Raw genomic sequence first — 21659 nt, forward strand, 5'->3', positions numbered from 1 at the left:
TTAGGGCGCTCGGCTACCGATCCGGAGTTTCCGGGTTGGAACCCGACCGCGGCGGCTGCGTTTCAATAGAGGCGAAACGCTAAGGCGCCCGTGTGCTGTGCGATGTCAGTGCACGTTAAAGATCCCCAGGTAGTCGAAATTATTCCGGAGCCCTCCACTACGGCACCTCTCTTCCTTCCTTGTTTCACTCCCTCCTTTATTCATTCTCTTACGGCGCAGTTCAGGTGTCCAACGATATATGAGACAGATACTGCGCAATTTCCTTTCCCCCAAAACCAATTATGTTGTCGCACATATCGCACATGAGCCACACACACTGTGCAGAATGTGACCGTTCTCCTTAAACTAGGATAAAGAGCCTAGCTGTACCCCACTCAACAGTACAGCGAAGGTACGGTGTCCATATGTGAGCACTCCGAAAAAAGGGGCACCTACGCCGTGCTTACATAAAACCTACGGCCTGTAGCAACCGACAAGCCTGTATTTGTAGTTGCCTGATAGCAACTACAAATGTATTTGATTTCCTTCTCATATTCGCCTTCCTGAGGACGTTTTTCTGAGAGTTCCCTGAGCCAACAGTACGATTTCTTGGCCACCAAGCTACGCTTTCAAGGTATGCACAGATCGTTTCCCGACCCGGCAAAACAAAGGTAGTGCTGCACTGCTGCTACTGGTCTCTGTGCGTATGCCTTGAAAGAGGCTAGGAATACAATGCTGCTTAACTCGCGAGCAATGTCTGTTTACAACCTTGGGCACAGAAAGAAGCTTCATTGCACGGCTCGGTGGCTAGATCCGTCACGAGCGAAGTGGCCTATAAAGTTTTTACAGGCACTGTACAGGTTGTTCCGCACTTAGAGGGAAATTGGGAACGCGTGGCCGCCGCGCTTCGCGAAGCGCTGCCTCCGACAGCGGGGAAGAATCGACTGCAATGACGCATACGCAACACAAGCACGGCCGGCTGCTCTCTCCGCGCATGCGCATTGTGGCACCAATTCTCGCTGCCTCTCGCGTGCAGCGTTACTCGAAGCACGGCAGCCACGCGTTCCCAGTTTCCCTTGAAGTATGAAAGAGCCTGTACATTCACACGCCCGTCCGATACTTGCCTGCGAGTAGTTTCCGTATTCAATTCCGCCCTATTAAGGAAACAGTCTGGGACGATGGGCTAACCTGGTCTTCGGTGGAAATTTGGTGAGCGGCCACGGGGTCGCAGCTGGCGTACTTTACGTAGACGAGGAGACCCGCGAGGCAGCTCAGAGAGAGTACGGTGCACAGCAAAGGAAAGTTGAACCACACCACACTGCCGGAAAGGGAATATGAGAGACAAGGAAATTAAAGAAGGCACAGTGAAACGTTTCTTCAATGGACGTGTGGTCCCGAACGAGAATAGCCACAGGAAAATCAGCGTGTTTAACGTGATAAGAAAACCGACAGCGCTGTGCGGATTCGACATGTGCGTACTCATAACCCCATGCAATGCAATGCTCCTCGATGCTGGGTATACACAAAGCTATAACAATTTAGGAGGCTAGTTGGTGCATGTTGGGTTCAATGTTCAGCGCATGAAAACGCAGAGGATGGATAGGAAGTGGTATAGCTGCGTTCACTGTAAACCTATTTCCTTTCATTTGTGCCTTTTAGCTCAGTAACCTTTAACCAAAGCACGCAAAGCGAACATTGCTGTTGATAAGTAGCTTACACTATGCGATTTGGTAAGTTGTGCAGGTGGTTGAGGACGCGTACACTTGCACTGGTTGGGCTTGAAGCAATGAGCAAGCACCTAATTATTTCTAGTATTAAAATCTTTTTTCAGTAAGCTTCTCATTTACGTCGGTTAGTCATTTGTACATATGCCACGGCCGCATGACACATCTTTTACATCCGAATGGCTCAAGGAGGTCTGCGCCGGCTTAAGTTTATTTTACGCGGTTCCTCCTTCGCAATCAGTTTCTTTTCTTGTCATCGTAAGACTTCCAGTATTTTTTATTATGCAAATATTCTCAAAAGTTCGTTCGTTTTTAAAAAATCCTCCAAGATGGAGCAGATTTGCAATTGGGGTAATTAAGAGCAGCCACGGCCACGCTTGGGTGGACGCTAATCAGTAATTACTCCCCTTATATTTTCAAAAGCCGTAACATGAATCCCTCTCGGTCGTTTGCTGTATTATTCGCCAGGTCGGAAACCGCTTATCGGAGCTGCCGTTGCGGTGCTCAGGAAATGCTGAGAGTACTCACAACTTGGCTTGGCTCAGCGTGGGAACCGTCAGGTAGCGAAGCACCATCATGTGGTTGGTGGCGTAGCTGGCGGCGTTGGAAAAGAAAGCTCCGATGGCCAATCCCCACACGGTGTAGTGAATCGTCGGATTCGGGTCGATGCTGCGCATTTGTTTTAACTAAAAATCAACATTCACATTCCTTAACTGCCATCAAATCGAAAAAATTCTGGACAAGTACATTTTTTCGAAGAGAAGTGTAAATTTTCTACGCATCGTAAGAATGCGCCACAAAAATCAATATATCCACAGGTATGTCCTCAGGACGCTTGTAGTTTTCTGTCATTCATTGTCAAAAACGCACCTCATTGGTTTTTTATGGCAGCCATAACTACTCGGTGGGAGCGGAGGACAAACTTCAAACAGTATTTCGCGACAAATAGGAAGATAAAACGTTTCCATCAATATGTTCCCAACAGTATGTTACAGTATTCCGCACTCGACTCATAATTGTTGTCCAAACACACCCCATTCGTTTTCTATGGCAGTCGTATACCTATCCGCTGCGAGCAGGACAAACCTTGAAATCAAGATTTTGGTGCCCATCTGATGATAAGATCATTCCCATGATTATGTTCACAGCAGTAGATTAGAGTATTCTACACAAGAAAGCTGGACTTCGTTTGAGACTACCGCGGAGCTCATCAGTACATCGTTCCAAGGGGCTGGTGACTACGTGCAAAATTTGTACAACTCGCATCTATATCCTGAACGTTCGCTTGACTGCACAGGAATCAGGGTTAAATATGCACGCCCGCAAATAAGGCAAGGACATGAGCCTAGTGTGTAGCTAGTTGCGTGAGAACTGAACAGGACACTACCCTGGTCTGATTACATCGGCTGCTTATATACTGAAAATTCAGTGGTGTGGTATTTTTGTGCACATAAATGGCCGTAAAGTGTTGAGACGCAGGCACAGTGCGCCTGCTAAATTCCACGTCAACATCGGTGCACTTCGAACTCAGAAGCACATTCTGTATACTTCACCCCTTTGTGCCTGGTCCAAGACTCACTGAGCATGCAAGAATAGGTGTTGAATTAAAATAAAATACTATATCAGCTTTATAAACACGCACAACTGTGCTTGTTTAATTGTTTTTTTTTTTGACAATTCTTTCTCTGGAAGAATTTGACGAACAAGAGCGGTGGCGGTGGTTAGATTTCATGCTTCAGGTGGTTCGTATATTCTATGCAAGGCGCTAAAAACCACAGCGTTCATAAATAGGCGGACGATGGCACAAGCAACAATTTGCTTGATGGCAAAACGCAGCAAAAAATGCCTAGAAGATATATTTATATGGTTGAAATTTTTGCTACAAGATTACGAGGACCAGACATGTGGGGAAGACAGTCAGAGACAATTCGCTTGCTGGCGCATGTATCGCACAAGGATAAAGACTTGGTCGCAAGAGCTCACACGTTGAACTGTATGTGTCCACCACTGAGTGAGGTCTGCCAGACGGCCTGCATTCCTCCCATCTGGTGCACCCCCAGCGCCACCACGACCACCATGGCCACTATCGTCACCACGGCCTGGAAAGTGTCCGTCAGCACGACTGCCTTGATGCCGCCCTGTGAGGCGCCACGCACACACATCTGAGCACCACGGGGATACATAAGGCATCGTCCAATTCAATGGTACCTAATAGGTTCAAAGCTCTCAACCTAAAAACTAACATTAACTTCAAAATAATTATACACCGCTGTTGCCCTTACACAAGCAACAGCATCGTACCTATCGTACTAGAAAAGCGTGCTTGAATGTTGACTGCTATTTCTTGGGTACGCGCCTGGCACACAATATTGACTCATGTGAGTAAATGATAAAAAATACACAAACCAGACATGCACAGAAATTTCTTGCGGGGCTGTTCACAGGTTCTTTATTTGTTTACTTGTTTATTTATCCTTAAGAGCCAAGAGAAGCTAAAAAGGCGAGGATACCGTTATTCGCAGAGAAAAAAGGAAAATATTTGAAAACAAAAAACGAAGAAAAACACACAAACACGTAAAAAAAAAACATGGCATCGCCCCGCAAATTAGGTTATGGTCGACGCGTGATGATAGGCAGGTTAGCTCCGAAACGAATTCGCTTTTAAGTGTTACACTGGAGGAACGAGTTTAGTTAAAGCCAACGGCACATTAAGTTTTCGCTGGAATAAACATGGCAAACCAAGTTGTGAATTTATTATGAAACAAAAGCAACAGATGCATACTTTCAGAAAATGAAAGAACAAATTGACTGTGACGAGCTTATATGTCACGCGATTCGTGGGATCCCTTGACTAAATTGGCGACTGGTGCTGAGTTAGCCTAAGGTACTTTCGGGCTCCAGTTAAGTTACTGCGAAAGTAATCGAGCTCCAACTTGAATTATTAGTGATGCATTACACGTGAGCGCGCCGTTAGCAGTTATTTGTTATGTAAACTGCCAGATATCAACTTATACGACGCGGAATTTGTAGATTATAGTCGAATCGCTTTCTCCCTCGAGTCCTCTATTTCTGTCTGTGATAATAAAACAAATCCCTGCTGCCTCTATTGGCTGTGCTTAAGCTTGCATGAACACCTTTCATGAACAATGGAAGAGTGCTAAGAGAAACAGATCAAGGTCGCATTGATTTAACCGTGATAAGCGGAACTGCCTTCTAAAAAAAAGGAGTATAAAAAACGAACGTACGATGCTGGTGTAAGCAGTACAGACAAGTCCGATAGCGACGACGGCTGACCACAATGTCATTCCAGTCACTGTAAGATGCAGATACGGGCAAGCGTTACAACGTACTGCTCTGTGTAACTTTCTGCGGCATACTGATTAACAAGTAGCTTTTCTCTTCAACTTTGACGTGTACTTCGTTGTATAACGGCTATGTCTGTGCCTGTTCAGAGTCGAATTATCGAAACTAATACTATACTTGCGACGTTCTTCGAAAGCAGAAGAGCCTCCAGCGGCCAATTTTAGAAAGCTGGCCGGCGTAGCCCATACAAAAATGTCCTATGGGCGGCTATAGGATTTTGGCCCAAGTAGCTACAGACCTTTCATATTTCTGTCTATAGCTGTATATACAGGCTGATATATTTTTCTATAGAGAGCTTAAGACAGTTGTATGGTTCCGAAGCTATAGCTTTAGCTGGCATAGATTTCTCTCTATAGCTGGCAATAAGCACCTCTGTGTGTGCTTATAGACGTTCACAAAAGGCCATAGACGGACATAGATAGCTTTTTCCACAGACGACCATAGGACGTTTTTGTATGGGAGGGTCGTTTAACTCTATTTTATAAACTATGAAGGTTTCAAGCAGCCGTAATGGGAGTGTATGACTGGAACATAATGTAAGACAATGCACCTCTCCCTGTTTGCAACCAACGTCAAGTCGAGGACTTTGCCTGGTAGGTAAAAAAGACCATATTTTCCTCCTGGTATGTTTCCCTCTTTCTTTATCACTATCAGAACAGTCCTTCCCGCACGTGCCTCACCTATGCCAGGCCAATCAATCATGTGCCGATGACGTAAACCGAGATAATTCTGTTTGCGAGCCATAGAATTCCGGACCACAGCCATTGTGGAACTACACACTCGGACAGGCCCACGTGCTTTCATCATGTGCGAAACTCGTGACCTAAGCGCAATTTCACGGCGAGCATGACCGGAAAGCTGTGACATTTACTCGGAGATAGCCTCATGCACGTGTGGCAGAAATATTCAGTTTATAGGCGCGCGCTGCTTCGTTATTTCAGAGTGCTGGGAAGGCAAGCTGGCGCTTGCAGCGAGCTAGCCCCCAACTGCATTTTAACCTATATATGTCCCGATTCCTGCGTAAAATTGCTCAGTCCCAAAAACTAAACATATAAGAGCACATTGACAAACGCAATAAAAACCGCAACAGGTTGCCCGCAAATGCGTAAGGTCACAGATCCGGTACTCACATTGCGAGAGCGCCAGTGCTGGAGCGTACAGTGATATAGCGATGTAAACTGTCTGAAACATGAAAGATATCAGTCAATGACTTGATGCAGTCTACCACGTTGCAGGTATGCGCATTGTCGTTGTGACTGTTTTGAGCCGAAACAGGGCCGCACTGGCATGGGGAAAAAATCTCCAGTATTATTTGTGCTTTTTTCTTCGACTCGATTGCCCGTTATGACTTAGCACGGGGCAAACAAGTCACGCTTGTTACACAGGGAAATTGGAATTCATAGATTGCGCACCAATGATAATGACTGCAGCAGTGAGTGACTATGTTGAAGTAGCTGCAGGCAAAGTTTTAAGATCTGCGCTCATCACTGACCGAGCCTTTTTCACTTTTACGCTAAGACAGGTTGCTATAGCGCCGGAAGGGAGGTTAGAATGCTAGCACGGCTGTTTCCGCATCTTAGATATCAATCACCTGCTCGTCGCCAGTGAGACCTGCTTGAATCGATGCTTGCAGAATTATAGGTGGTTGGTCTACATAACTTGGACTCGGCTTTTTGTATATAGGGGGCAGTTATCACCGCTTATGTGCATCTTTACTTCAGTTTCTGCCACTGGTGCTGTCTACCTGTATACAGCAGCCAGAACGTGCAGCCAGCGAGCGCAAGTATGAAAAAGCTGCTGTCTCAGCTCTTGTTAACCTTGTTAGCTTCTATATAGGTACCATATTTGCCAAAAGTAACCAGACGTGTAGTGAAGCCGTTACGGCACCTGTAAAGACAAGAATATCTCAAAAGGTGAGGAAAAGGTTTTTTTTTACCTTACCCAGAATTATAGCTTAAATGGACAGTGAGGAGAACTCTATCAATTTTTTTTTTGTTAGCAAAATCTGATTGTTCGACATTTCATGGCTTTGTTGCCGCTTGTCCGGGAGCGAGAGATGCATTTATTTCAAAGAAATTCGGATTCTGAGTTGAAAATGTTTTTCCCGCACTCCGATTCCCGATTCGCGCGCTTCGATTCCCGCGCTACGAACAAAACTTACTTCAATATTGAACCGCGCAACCATCCTTCGTCAGCCTCAGAGATTCGTGGAACCATGGAGGGAGGAAAATTCCTCCAAGGTGGCGTCTCTTGTCCTATGACGTCATCACGCTTGTACTTGCGAGATTGGCCTGTGGTGGCGATACCTATATTTTGGTTCTTGCTATTTTCTACCTTACAAGAGCTTTGGTTGCAGTAAGAGTGGCGTTTTTTTTATCAGGGAGCTGGTATTCTATCGATACAAGCCAACTTCAATGTCTCCTCAGTGTCCCTTTAAGTGGATGTCATAAGCGCTCCGCTACACAGCTAATAAACAACCTCAGTTGCTTAGTTGCTTTTGGCAACGTCGGCAAACATCCTCACTCTCCCAGTGAACATTAAGACGTTGTCTAGAGATCTGGTTTCTCGTTATAACCCATAAAAGAAGACCACGCCATTGCATTTTTGTCTACACTTTAATGACTTACAAATGCCTGTGTGAAACCGCATCGCGCTGAGATATTTACATTTATGAGCACTGGGACGAGTTCATGAGAATGCCAAGTGCCATCTTAGTTCGTAGTGGTTGCTCTTGCATTAATCGAACAAAATGCGAGCGGCACAACCTGGCAGCTTTCTTCGGCAACACATTATGAGATCAACTGACAAATGTGCCTTGACTATGACTTACCATTTCAAGCATGTAGAGGATGACGGCAGCTATTCGTACGGTTCTATTGAAGCGCATTTCCAGGTACTGCAAAGAGAAATCAATCGGAAGACTTCATGATTGTCCACTACGAATAGAACTGTTCAACAGCTACGTTTGCCAAGGTATTGAGAGGTTGAGGTTGTTGCGGCTGCTGGTGGGGGTTAGCCTTGCGGATTATGCCTGCAATTGCTCCACCTAAATGCTGAATATGGTCCACAAATCAGGCACATACCTGACATCTGACTGATCTGCCAAAGTATTCATTTTACTTGATTTTTGGACGTTCAATACTAGTTTCACTACCGGCCTGCCGCAGTATGATTCGCTCAGCCCTGCGATCTTACGCGTTACTTAGCCGCGTCAGTGCATGGTTCTACAATGGAAACTGAAACACATCGATAAATGTCAGGCTCTTAATTAAATTTTCTTAGTTGTTGCTAACATAAACCAAAAACAAAAAGCTTTCATTGCTAATGATGGAGCAAGCTCTGTTGACTTTCAATGAGAATAAAACATAACTGATTCAGAGTACATAAACTATTCTGGCATGTTTCTTGCAGGAAACACAACGCGAATTCCGTAACTTCGGCTACATTTTTTTAAAACTTTTTCCCTCACTGCATGCACAGAATGTGGGAATATTGTCGTGTCGTGTCCCCGGTCGTGTCACAGACTAGAAGACGACGAAGTGAACAGTGACGCAGGCGGCATCGCATGTGCCATGTCACCAAGGCAACAACAACTCCTGCCCGGTCGTCCGTCATTAAATCAAGCCATAGCCATTTGTCATGTCGTACTGTATTCATCGGCTTGCCGGCACGTAACATTATACCTGTATTAGCCCACTACCCAAACAGTAATCTTTGGCGAAAATTTTCTAAAGCATTTGTCACCTTCGTGCTTCACCATTCCACTGATCTGTTGCAAGTTGACCGCCATTATGGTCCTTGGTATTGATTATTTTTCATTCACAGCATTTCGTTACACTTTTAATGTGTTTTCTGAATTTTAACGGAATTGGCGTTCTTGATACAAGATCAACAAACGGTTTCGACTGCTCCGTACGCATGGCTTCGAGTACAAATAAACCGGTAGCGTCTCTGAGCAATCTATGACTTTCACGTAGGCATTTAAGCATTTCCGAAATCTGCCGCGTCTTTTCTGTCCCATAAAATTTAACCTGAGGCAGTTTGATGATCTTCTTCAGTGCAAAACTTCCATTTAGCTACATTGCCACTGTCTGCTAAGCAGACTGTTGCAACCTAGCAGAGGTTTGTTCAGAACGGGCGAACTTCCAGGGGACAGACATCTGTAGATGGGGAGGGGGGGGGGGGTGGGAGAGGCAGGTTCCGAGCAAAGAGCTCATAGTACGTTTCTGCAAATTCCGAACCTCTCAGCGTAAAGTCTCTGCATTCAATCCGCTTCTTTCGACATGCCTGTATGCCACCAGTCCCACGTAATGCAAGGCGTGAAAGTATGAAGGTGTTTCATGGTGGGGTGGCACAACTGAAGCAGCGGTGTTCACCCACTGCTAGTCCCAAAAGAGTAAATCTTTAACTTCATATTAACCTGCTAAGTCTGCCTAAATTAATAAATAACCATCGATAAACTTGTGAGCAAAAGAAGGAAACTCTAAGCTCACTTTCTAAAAAGATATTCTTCTTGCGTACTTTATCTCGGCGCTTTGAACAATGTGCGAGAAATCATCCGGATGGTGTACGGGTTTTGCGTTCCTTAACACGCGCCTGTAGCAACTGCATCTGCGTTCACAATGACCAGTAATTGAGTTCCGCCAAATGCGATACGTTCCGAGAAGACCCGAAGAGGAATGTTTTCTTGCGCTTTATTGATGGCACAAATACAACGTCATAATAACACTAGAAAGTGTGCCTTTCGTGCAACAAAACAACAAGAGTAGTTATAATAGCTCTCAAAAAAGTGCACCTGTCGCATGCATTGCGGATTTCATGCATGATAATCAGAGCGAGATAAAGCTCTCACAATGACGCTACAGCTTTATACGAACAGCCCTGCTGAGAATTTTTAATCACCTTGAAACACCTCACGCATTCAAAACGCTTTAAATTTTAGCAAATCGACCCTGAAGCATCCTGTCGCGATATACGGTATGCATGTCGTACCTTTTCATTATATTGACGCGGCCGAATAAAAAGAAGTATTTTATAAGCGTAACATTTGTTCGAAAGGAAAAAAAAATGCGCATACTTCAGGCGGAGGTTGAGTACTTAAATCCACTCCCCATTTTCCACAATAACCCTCGCGGTGAACTCACTGGTTATGGCGCTCGGCTGCTGACCCGAAAGACGCGGGTTCGATCCCGGCCGCGGTAGTTGAATTTCGATGAAGGCGAAATTCTAGAGGGCCCGTGTACTGTGTGATTTCAGTGCACGTTAAAGAAGCCCAGGTGGTCGAAATTTCCAGAGCCCTTCACTACGGCGTCCCTCATAGCCTGAGTCGCTTTGGGACGTTAAACCCCCATAAACCAAACCATTTTCCACAATGTTTGCGCGGTCGTTGGGGGCCCTCGTTATTTTTTATTTTTTGTTTCTTTTTATACTTTCCCCCTTTTCTGCACCTCTCTCTTTCCATCTTTCTTACCCCAGTTCCATTCTGCCCCCCCCCCCACCCCCCCCCCCCCCCCACAGAGTAGTATATCAGCGATTTTTTAAAGCCGGATGAATTCTCTGCTTTTCATTAGAAGGTTCCTCTATCTCTGGCTCTCTGTCTTTCTGTCCCTCTTACTATAGAAAAAAAGTTTTAATTCCTTAGAAAGAAAAAAATGTATTTGCTTTCTGGGCACTTTTTGGCCAGATTCCCGTGGGTAACTTTTTGGTGATGACGGGTAACTTTGAACAATGAAAACTAAAGAACTGCAGAATGTAGCTCAGAGAAGCTTTGCTTACTTGTCAAAATATGCACGAGCTACAAATGGGCCAAATATGCTCACGTTGAGTCGATTCGACCGGGTTCTACTCAGTCTCTGATATGCGTCATCTTTGTCAATTTTTGTCTTTTTCAGAGCGCTAGTTCTATATAACTATCCACTGCAGCCAAAAACCACTCAGCATATGCCAATACTAACATTTTATGTAAACATTGTTAAAGCAGCACTCTCCTTGGGGCAGTAGTTTTTTGCAGAAACCTTCACGCACACAAGCAAGTCAAGCAAAAATGTTGCTTTAGCACTCAAATTTTGTTCACTACACGCGTACCAACAATATTTGCACTTAACATTGCATGCCACTGAATAAGTAAGTATATTTCTATTCGTTGCGTTTCAGTGGCGCATAACCCAACCGTTTCACTAGGCGCAGGGCTATCTGTCCAAATATTTTTTTTTTATGCAATGCCTTGTACTTTCAAAATAAAAAAAAATGCTTTGACTTGACGAAGTTTCATCCCAAAGGTTGTCATGTGACAAGCTCAAGGTATAGAGAAAAATTGTTTTCAGCATTACTTTATAAAGCAGGGGGGAAAACAATATTATTTCTGTTTGTAAGCAGCTAAAATAATTTTTTGTTTCTTTCTAAGGAGCTAAAACTTGTTTTTCTATCATAAGCGGGAAGGCCATAGCCACCACGCAAACATACGCTATGAGAACATATTACTTTAAACAGTGTATAAAAGGAGTAAGCTTTCCTAAAGCACACTCCCTAATTAGAGCAGAGCTGGTTGGCCACGCAGTGGGGTAGAGTTCTTTCAATAAAAATGTGGAATACCTACGGTTGGCAACGGAAACAGATTTCCTCTCCAATACACGCGAAATTCTCGCAGTTACGAAGATTTTAGCCGAGATTGCAATCTCCTCTAATTGCTAACCTCAAGACCACTGGTGCCACGCGTTTAACTCTCCCTATTTTGCTAAATGCTCCAAGTTACTGTGATTTGAGGCGGAAATATGCCTCCGTTACCAACAGTAAGCATTCTGTTTACCTCGAAACTTAGCCAGTATACCCCTGACCATAAAAAAAACCGCTATAGGACAGCTTGCTACCTTTTTGCTCTCTTATTCGGTAATTCATGTTAACAGTGTAAGAGCAAGTAACCGCGCAAGCGTGGAACCTCCGCCTGAAGAAGACATGCTCTAAGAAACAAAAAAAACTCTTGGTAAAGTTGTCGCTCCTTGCACAACTGCCAGCAAAACCACCATGGATCCAGCATCGTAACATGTAGCGGTAGTCTGTTTCCAACACATGGCCTACTTTTTGTGTGGCGCCGTGTATAAAGCTCAGGAAAGAACAAAAAAAAAAGCGAGTAGTACACGCGCCCTTCGCATAGCTTGTCCATCACATCGTTGTGCTGCGGCAACAGCTGCACTGAACGGCGTTCAATAAACCTTCGAACGATCGACTTATATTTTTCTCTGACACGTATACATCACAGCTGCGACTTACTGGTGCGACGGATGCGTGTTTCCGCTCGACCGTGAATGGCTGCGCTTTCTATGCGATAGGTCTCGTTTGTTTGACAGCGCTTGGATTGCTTGGCTAGAAAGCGCCGTGAACTCTCAAGGTTACAAATTTGTGCTCTAAAACTACTCGCTTCGTACCATCGATGTTGTACCCATGTCAGCTATTTTCGGTTACTCAGGAAAGGGATGTCAGTGATACTGTAACTGTGACTCAAACAGTGCCTTCGTTGTGCGCATCAACGCCCCTGTAAATTATGTGCGTGCCCAAACTGTAACTCATAACAAGTGTCATCGTAAAAAATATCTGGGGTGTCGTCCGAATTTAACTGATGTACAGAATATCAGGTGATTGCCGTAACGGCACACGTCCTTTATTGGCGGCCCGATTCAATTATTCTAAAATACTAAATTTCTAAGCACTAGAGATAAGTAAGATTTTAGTTCTCACGTTGCACACCCATAGGCATTCCTACGATGGATCCGGAATTGTGGCTCCTTATGTACCACAGGTTTTTTTATTTCACAACTTCTAAAGCAATGCCCGGGTTTCAATGTTGCTTAAACTTCAGCTTAACCACTGGGCTCATTACGCAGAAGCAAAAAAAAAATTCTCCAAAGCGAAGAAAAAAATGCCGCCATTGATCGATGTATTCCTTGCGTAATGTGTTGTACTAAGGAACACGGGTGTCGTGCGGGGCCCTATAGTTGCCAGCTATGCAGCTTCATTTTTGTTCTCTGTAACGTGCACCAGTTTACTTTCGCAGATTCTCACTGGATGCTGTGATAGAACTCTGAACAATGAAGTTATCTCCAACGAAATCTTGCCTTCTCATACGAATATTCTACACATAACGCCTGTCATAAAGAAAAGGAAAGCGCGTACTCAAGTCAGGACCTCAGGAGATTTTATCTTTTCCGACAGGCAATGCATTTTAGTCGATATAAGTGTTATTATAAGCACCTTGAAAAGGCAGTTTTTCTGGGTCGGTAAGCGCGCAAGCTACATGCTAGGCCGCACCTCGTGCAGCGTTTTCATTAAGCAGAACACAATGCTTGCTACGCCAGTATTAACACGCCAGTACGTTCCATCGCGGACATACGACGGAGCGCGATAACCGATTTTTTTCTTTGCAACTCCTTTTTGTCTCACAGCTTGTCTGCCTTCAAACCAGAATTTTTTTTTGGTGGATCTACGCAAGATCTATCCTGCCTCCGTGCGTGTGCTTTCTCCAGTAGTGCAGTTCTCTACGAAGCGATATGTCATGCAGACTGAGAGACACAGTAGTAGCACGCTTCGGATAAATTTAGACTGCCTGGATTTATTTACCGTGCACCGACATCGCACGGCACCTGGGCGATTTTGCATTTCACCTCCATCGAAATGAGGCCACCACAACGTGGATTCGATGCCACAACCTTGGGCACAGCAGCCCAACTCGGCATAGCAACTAGGCCACTGTGGCGGATAGACGAAATATGGTAGCTGAAGATTCTAGTAGACAAGCCCCCCCCCCCCCCCCCCCCCCCCCCCCGGGTTATTGTGCTTGCGTTTAAAGTTTGCCACGAGGTCGATCAAACCCCTCACAATTAATTCTGTGTGAAAATCACGATATGTGAACGACTAGTATCTACTTCAGGCCTGTCCAGGCACAATTCGCAGATACTTATTCCAAAAGTTTGGGTTTTGGCAACACCGGCCTTTGGCGAGAGATGTGTACGAGAATGTTATATTTATTTAGCACGCTCGATGAGGTGAAATATTTTTTTTTTGCCGCTACCCTCATCCCAACGTATGCCAGAGCGCCATTCCATTCCTAGTAATGATTTCACTTTACCTCTTGCCTCTAAAAAAATTGAAAATTGGTTTTTGGGGAACCAAAATGACGCGGTATCTGTCTCAAAACTCGGCGGACACCTCAACCTCGCCGTAACGGAAAGGATAAGGAGGGACTGAGAGAATAAAGAGTTAAAGAGGGGCCTTAGTGGAGGTCCCTGGAATAGTTTCGATCACCTGGGTATCTTTAACGTGCACTGACATTGCACAGCACACAGGCGCCTAAAAAAAAGGTGGGGGGGGGAGATTTCGTAATTCACAGCCAGCGAGTTCAACTGCTGACGGAGAATTTTTTCAGGCAATCGGGCTGCAGCTACGTTAAACACGGGGAAGGAGCAAAACACCATTGAACGCCCTATGTCCGCCGGGGAGTACACAGGCTGTGCTATTCCCTCTAGGCATTTCACTTCACAGGAAATTTCTACGCAGTAAACAGCTTCTGGAGAGAGCTCACCACCGGTTTACTTGGTTTATGCTCATTTCTGTCTTTCAGGGTGCACATGAATACATAAGGACTGTGACAGCTAGACATTAACGCAGTTATAGCCCTATAAGGCCCCGAATCCCTTTCAGTATTCCTTGTTTTTCAATTCACCAATACTATACCAAGTGAAGCATATGTGCAATGCTCCTGAACATCTGTGACGGTCGGTGTTTATGTACGATATGTAAGCGCCGTCAACGTCAGGCTTGATTGCGCGAGTTCAGTTTCAGAGTGACTGCAGCTTTTGCTGTTTGTCTCAATCTCTCCTGTGGAATGTTTCAGATTTTCCTGTGTGGCATTTCTGCCCGCAAAAAGTTTTTTTGTAAGCTTACACAGAATAAGGTATTCCGCCCTGCTGCGATAAAAACAGAATCGTAGCTCACATATTAGACTAATAGTGCACATGGATGGGCAAAGGTCGGACATGTAATGCGCAGTACCGACATCTCGCGGTCTGTTGGAATGAAAGAGTGGGCAGCAACAATAGGAAAACAGAACTGTTGGTGACAGACAGCCAGATGGAGTGACATGCTTGTAAAATTCTCTTGTCGAATTAGATGGCCACGACTGGCGCAAAACAGGATCAGATGAAGGTCATCACTGGAAGCCTGTGTTTGTCCTGGAGTAGGTTTATCTCAGATAGTGATGAGGATGATTGTACGTGGTCGATGAAATAAATGGTGCAGCGTCTATGCTTCGTCAATGCATCTGTGCACAGTGCACGGCACACAGAACACTGTCGATGCAGATGCACAGAAACACAGAGTATGCTCTATGGTATTCAAACTTTTTTCAGCATGTTTGTTTGAGGGCTAGTTGGTTCATGTTTTCAAGGCGGAATAGTTCTTAGCGCAAAGCATAATGGGAACAAGACAGGCGCTTTTTTTTTGCTCAAACTATACTCTTTAAAAGGTGTAGTACATTCAGCAAAAACAATACTGCAGTAGCAGGGCTGCTGCTCGTCTGGCGAGCGTTTAGAACTATCTTTAGTCGTCAATTGAAAGATCAGTTTGAATCGCAGAATAAAGTTAAAATCAATAAAAGTTTCAACTAGAAAGCTGTTGAGGTAAAACTGTCTAGCGCTCCTAGAGGTCCCGAAAGGGTGTCGTTTTGATAAAGCCAGGTTTACCGAGAGCATTAAAAAAATAAACATTGAGAAAAATTCCACGAAAATAAATGTTCCTGCCGCACGAACTGCTATATAGAAAAAAAAGCGTCTGGCGGCGAACGTTGGCTAGCCTAAGCTCTTAAGCTGACGGCTACCATGCGTGGTCCTGCCATGCTGGCACAGCCGTAGTCCCTGCCAGCGCGGAGGATCGCCTCCCATCTTCGGCGCCCCCAGCACTTCGCGCTATTGTATGAAGGTGCTAAAAACATTCCGAGTAAATGCACATTCTCAGGTATTTTTTCATCCTTCTCCTGCAGTTTTTCAGGTGCTTCTAGTGATCAAAGCCTTAATTAATCAGCCAATCATCAATGCGATCGCAGCTCAATACGCAGTAAAAATAGCTATGATTTTCTTGGTTAATGCCAGTCGTGCTAGTTGAGTTCCATGCTTTCGAAAAGAACGCCTCTATTTTCAAGCCCGATATATGAAGCGCCCTTTAAGCACATAAGTGTGACTTAGGGCATCTTATTCCCTGTTCTCCTCTGGGAGCCATTGTTAAGCAGAGTACCGCCGGGCTAGCTAACGAAACGCGTTCAGCTCAAGTTAACGACAACGCAGCGAGCTACGGAAAGGACAACGAGAGGTGCAACGTTAAGAGACTGGAAAAGAGCCGAATGGGTCAGGGAACAAACGCGAGTGAATGATATTCTGAACGATATCTAGGAGAAGAAATGGGCATGGGCAGGGCATTTAACGCGAAGGAAAGATAACCGATGTTCTTTAAGGGTAAGACTGGATTCTGAGAAGGAAAGTGTAGCAGCGGGTGGCGGAAAAATTAGCTGGGCGGATTAGATTAGGAAGTTTGCAGTGATAAGGTGGCACAAAACAGGGTTAATTGGAGAGATATAGGAGAGGTCTTTGCCCTGCAATGGGCGTAGTCAGGCTGATGATAGTGATGAAAGGCTTTTTCGGGACAAAGCTCTCTTCCATTAAACCCAGCTACCTTTAGAACCCACGCTAATACCCTTAGGAACCACTAGTTACCTGTCCTCAGTATTACACACGCCCAGCCCAAGTCCCCATCCTCCTCTTCATAGCAGTTCGCCACCCTGGGGTAGAACTTGGCCACCGCTCTAAGGTGGCCAGGTAGTACACCGGGACAAAGATGTCGAGCATGCGAATGTATCAGATAGCAGGGCGTATAGAGGCTGTGACAGAGCACTCACTTCATAAGCCGTCATGACCCCGAGTCGGTAGAAGACGGGCATGAAGAGGTGCGCTGTCACGGCCAAGGCGAGCACGTAGGACACGAAGGTCATGAGGTAGAGCGTCCCGCTGCGGTACACCTCGGCGGCGTTGCCCAGCAAGTAGGCGGCCGAGATGAAGCTGGCCATGAGCGAGGCGCCCACGGGCACGGGAGGCAACCGGCGCTCGCCGTTGAGCAGCAGGGAGATGCCGCTATGGGTGTCGCTGCGGCTGTCCTGCCATGCGCTCCACAGTCCCAGCGAGCCGGACACGGCAAGCATGCAGACGAACACGGCATAGTCGTAGTACGTGAACCGCGCCAGCAGCTCCTGGCTGCTGGGGAACTGCAGGTGCAGTGGCGACGACGACGGCAGAGACTCCATGCAGACTGAGGTGTCCAGGGGACTACTGCGGGCACGATAAGCTCGGTGACGGAGAGTTGCCTCTTCGTAGTACTCAGCCGAACAGGAACTGCGTGAACGCGGAATCGCCGTTGTCATCAGTTGATATTGGTGTAATGACACCCGGTGTGTCCCTGACTATGTATCTCCGTGAAACGGTGGTATGAATTAAGTCACGCCTTTAGGGTGAACGCGATTGGATGGTTTAATAATAATAATAATAATAATTGGTTTTTGGTGGAAAGGAAATGGCGCAGTATCTGTCTCATATATCGTTGGACACCTGAACCGCGCCGCAAGGGAAGGGATAAAGGAGGGAGTGAAAGAAGAGAGGAACAAATAGATCCGTAGTGGAGGGCTCCGGAATAATTTCGACCACCTGGGGATCTTTAACGTGCACTGACATCGCACTGCACACGGGCGCCTTAGTGTTTTTCCTCCATAAAAACGCAGCCGCCGCGGTCGGGCTCGAACCCGGATGGTTTTGTTCTGAATTTTTAACCAAGTATATGATTTGCTTGCACTTACAGCTTTCGCGCTTTCGGATGACGTTCCTGCATTTTACTAATGTATATCTCTTCAGATGCGATAAACAATCTTCTCTCGAATCTAATGAGCTTCGGCTTGGCAGAAATGTAATTTGATATTAAAGCTTTCGGTCCTACCAAACAAGTGAAGCCATTTACGATGCACTGGGAAAGTTATTCCAGCTTGATCAGAATATTTGCACGGGTTTCTGTCATCAGCAGTCGATATCGACTTCATAAATGGCGTCATAGCTGAGTGAAAGATAGTGTTTCTGGCTTGCGATAAGTTGTATGTTCCCAACTGCATACTCTGGTTTCAAGAAAGCACCTGAGGTTATGAAGGTCGTGTAGATGCGTATCTTGTCTGATTCTGTCAAAAATAAATGAAATGAAATATTTGCATGGTAATGATTATTTTCTCTTAAGATTCATTTTTAACCACGGATCCGGCTCGGGCTGGACCTGCTGCTCACCCTCGGCCCTCCGCCGCCCAGGAGTGCTCTCCTGTGCGACTCCCGTGCCGCCCTCAGCCGCCTGCAATCTAATGGCCGCGGTACCCCACTAGTGCGGGAAATTCGCTCGCGCATCGAGCGCCTCGCGCAGAGAGGTTGTGCCGTGCGTGCACAGTGGGTGCCCGGTCACTGCGGCATCGCCGGCAACGAAGAAGCTGACGACCTCGCGACCGCTGCACACCAACTACCTGCCAGCGATCTGCCCCTTGCGCTGGAGGACGTGCGTGCGGCCATTCACGACCATCTCCGAAAGCAGCACCCCGACCCACGCATCGCGGTAGGTGAGCGCATCGACAGTGTCACCGGCTGTCGCGCACTTACACGGTCACAACGTGCAATGATCCTCCGCGCGTGCATTGGCTGCGTGTGGCCCGGGGAACGACGGGTGCGTCACGGAATCGCGACGAGTGATGTGTGTGACGGATGCGGTGCAGTAGAAACACTAGAACATCTGCTCCTTCGCTGCTCCGCGTTCGCCGATGCTCGTCGCGATATGCTCGCGGCCTATAGGGCGCAGGGCATACTACCAGACTCCATCAAGACGCTATTGTGGCCGCAGGGCAGTGCGCGCACTCGTGAGCGAACTTTGGTTAGCCTCTGTGCATTCCTCGAACACACGGGCTTGACGTCCCGTCTGTTCTCCGTCAGGTAGTTACACGCAGTGACCGAACGCTCCGCGAGTTCTACCTTGAACGATTAATAACTGGACGCCCCACTCCAGTTGTAACCTACACAGTGCTGTGCGCGTGTGTAATTTAATTCCTCTAAAATGAACTAATCACGCGCACAACCTGGACACATTTCTTATTGTGTAAATAGTTTGTACATATTACTTCTCCCCCTGTCCTCTATTCCTGTCCCCTCACCTCTATCATTTCATTTCTCCATTCTGCCTGCTGTCCTTTATTTCCGCTGCCCCAGCTCAGGTGCTTCAGTATCGATGGCAGATGCCGGGGCTAGCAAAAATCTTTTCCTTCCTTTTTACTATTATTTTTAATAAAACCACTACCACCACCACCACTTAACCTTACGTTAATCTCCGTGTGTTACGTTAGGATTGGTAGCCGCCAATGTCTCTAGCTGGCTTTGGTGTCAGGAACGCAACTAATCAATTGCTAAAAAGCCAGAAAATGACACCAGAAACTGAAGTAATTAAAAAACACTGACTCACATCTCCACACTGTCTGATGACAGCCGAAAGTGATGACTGCCATGACGAGAGGTCTTACTGTTCAGTGAGATATACAGTTCAATGTTTGGTGCGCGATGCCCTTAAAAAATTATTTTTTATTCTTTCAAAAGTAAGCTTGTTTGAAGAAAACGCCAAATAAGCTGACGTTTGAAAGAAGGAAAATTATTTTTGGTGCACATCGCCTATAATATAGAGAAATGCCGATGCCCGCAAAGTTGGGTACAGTACCAGTTAAGTTGAAGAAATAACGGTATGCAAAAAGGGACCTGCAAGCTGAAAGACTTCACACATGCAACACCTGCGGACACTGGTTCGAAAATAATAATAAGCAAACCGTGATGAGTGTAGCCCGCCATATGAAATATTCAGTATGCCTGTAAACTTCGGTTTCTCTTTTTCAAAGTATAAGGCTGCGAGGTGACAAAACAACGTTTACTAAATACATTAGCTGGTGTATATCGTGGCACTCACAAGCAGACATACAAGAATCACTGGTAGCAACAGACCGGGTGGGGTATTTTGTACCATGGCACTTTCGATTGCGTTCAACGGAAACAGGTTTTTCCTGTCGATTGCCACATAACGTTGGCACGATTCTACGGGCCCCAACTGCACAACTTATCGGCAATGGGAAACGGCCATGTGCGTGTTTCGCTTGATGCAAATACATGCGCATGTATTTGATACCGACGAATGCTATAGGGGCAATTAACATACATTTAAGCATGCTTTAAAGCATGCACTTGTGTTGTGCGTTAAAATGCATACTGGTATTGTTCTCGAATTGCAGGAGCCGGATGTAGAGCAAGGCCAGGTGTGAAACTAAAGACTGCAGTCGCGCGCAATCAGACTGAGCAAAGACGAAAAATTGGCGGACGCTTAAGCTTCGCCTTTAATAGTGGAACACGACAGCGTGTCGCAGTACTGCCATGAAGTCCACAGAACGCCATCGCCCGTTCGGCGCGACGCCTTGCCCATTAGACAAATCGCTTTGCTACGTACGGTGAAACGGACGCGCGGAGCGGCAAACCATGTAGAAGCGCTGCCGGGCGCCTTGCTGAAACGCGCGGGACTCAAGTTGCAGTCGTAGTTCGTAGGCACATCGTTCTCGACAATCCCGATGCCACGAACGCCAGCATAGCTTCCGCGCAGAACGAACGGGCAGCAAGCCGCAAGCTTCGTGGTGAACGCGGTTTGGATGTGCGCTGCGTTGTTCGCCGCTCACCGCGTGATTCCTGCGTGCCCGCACGGCCCCACTGCGCCCGAACGAGACGAGCGGGAGGCGCTGCAGTCGCGCGCCATCTGTTGGGGCAGTGGCGTACATTGCGAGGAGGAGGAGAAGGAGGAGGAGGAGGAGGAGGAGGAGGAGGAGGAGGAGGAGGAGGAGGAGGAGGGATTTTTCGCTCACGGCCGACGCCGACGACGCTGGCTTTTCTGCGACACTAGCTCCTTAACGCTATCGCGTTAAAAAAGAACGCGCTGCCGCTCGGAAGGTGCTGCACGCGGCAGCCACCTGGTACGCAACACGAGAGCTCGTACAATGTCAAAGATGGAAGCATGCACAGCTTTTTAGACATTAAGAAATAGCGTCATCTGTCGGCCGCCAGTAGCTCACATCGCATGGCTCAATGGGGATACTTTCATATGTAATTGAGAGAAAACTAAAGATTGCTATGAAATGGTCCACGGAGATGTTGATACTGGTGGTCTACTCTTCCTATGTGCTCCAGAATCAGACTTATAAAACACGTCCTGCGTTCGCACCAAGTAGTTTTGACGTCCATAGAAATTCAATAGTGTGAACCAAACATTTTAAAAATTCCTGGGGCAATTTTTGTTCATAACCGTGCAGCACGAGATGCCAGCCGCGAAAACTGGTTGTTTGTCTAGGTTTTATTGGTTGGAAGCTGACATGTTGAACTGCACGTTTACGGACATTGACATCCTAAATTTCTGGCACAAATATACCTTAGAGGCAATTTCGACTGCGGAACGGAACAAGACAGC

The 21659-nt window shown here is 46.3% G+C and overlaps 1 protein-coding gene across 7 annotated transcripts in view; it reads right to left on the minus strand.

Moving 5' to 3' along the window:
- The window catches only part of LOC144125136 (sodium-coupled monocarboxylate transporter 1-like), a 48268-nt gene that overhangs the window by 14800 nt on the left and 11809 nt on the right, over window positions 1–21659 (minus strand). For all 7 annotated transcript variants that reach the window (XR_013313338.1, XM_077658250.1, XM_077658251.1 and 4 more), the window contains exons 2-8: window positions 17002–17491; window positions 7897–7962; window positions 6197–6248; window positions 4949–5016; window positions 3687–3841; window positions 2232–2372; window positions 1168–1297 (exon numbers count right to left, since the gene is read on the minus strand). Coding sequence is in view for 6 of the 7 variants with exons in the window: in XM_077658250.1 (XP_077514376.1) it covers window positions 1168–1297; window positions 2232–2372; window positions 3687–3841; window positions 4949–5016; window positions 6197–6248; window positions 7897–7962; window positions 17002–17403 (1014 nt within the window). In the remaining variant the exon portion in view is untranslated. The remainder of the gene's footprint in view (window positions 1–1167; window positions 1298–2231; window positions 2373–3686; window positions 3842–4948; window positions 5017–6196; window positions 6249–7896; window positions 7963–17001; window positions 17492–21659) is intronic.

The sequence above is a fragment of the Amblyomma americanum genome, chromosome 3 (assembly GCF_052857255.1).
Source record: "Amblyomma americanum isolate KBUSLIRL-KWMA chromosome 3, ASM5285725v1, whole genome shotgun sequence".
Lineage (NCBI taxonomy): Eukaryota > Metazoa > Arthropoda > Arachnida > Ixodida > Ixodidae > Amblyomma > Amblyomma americanum.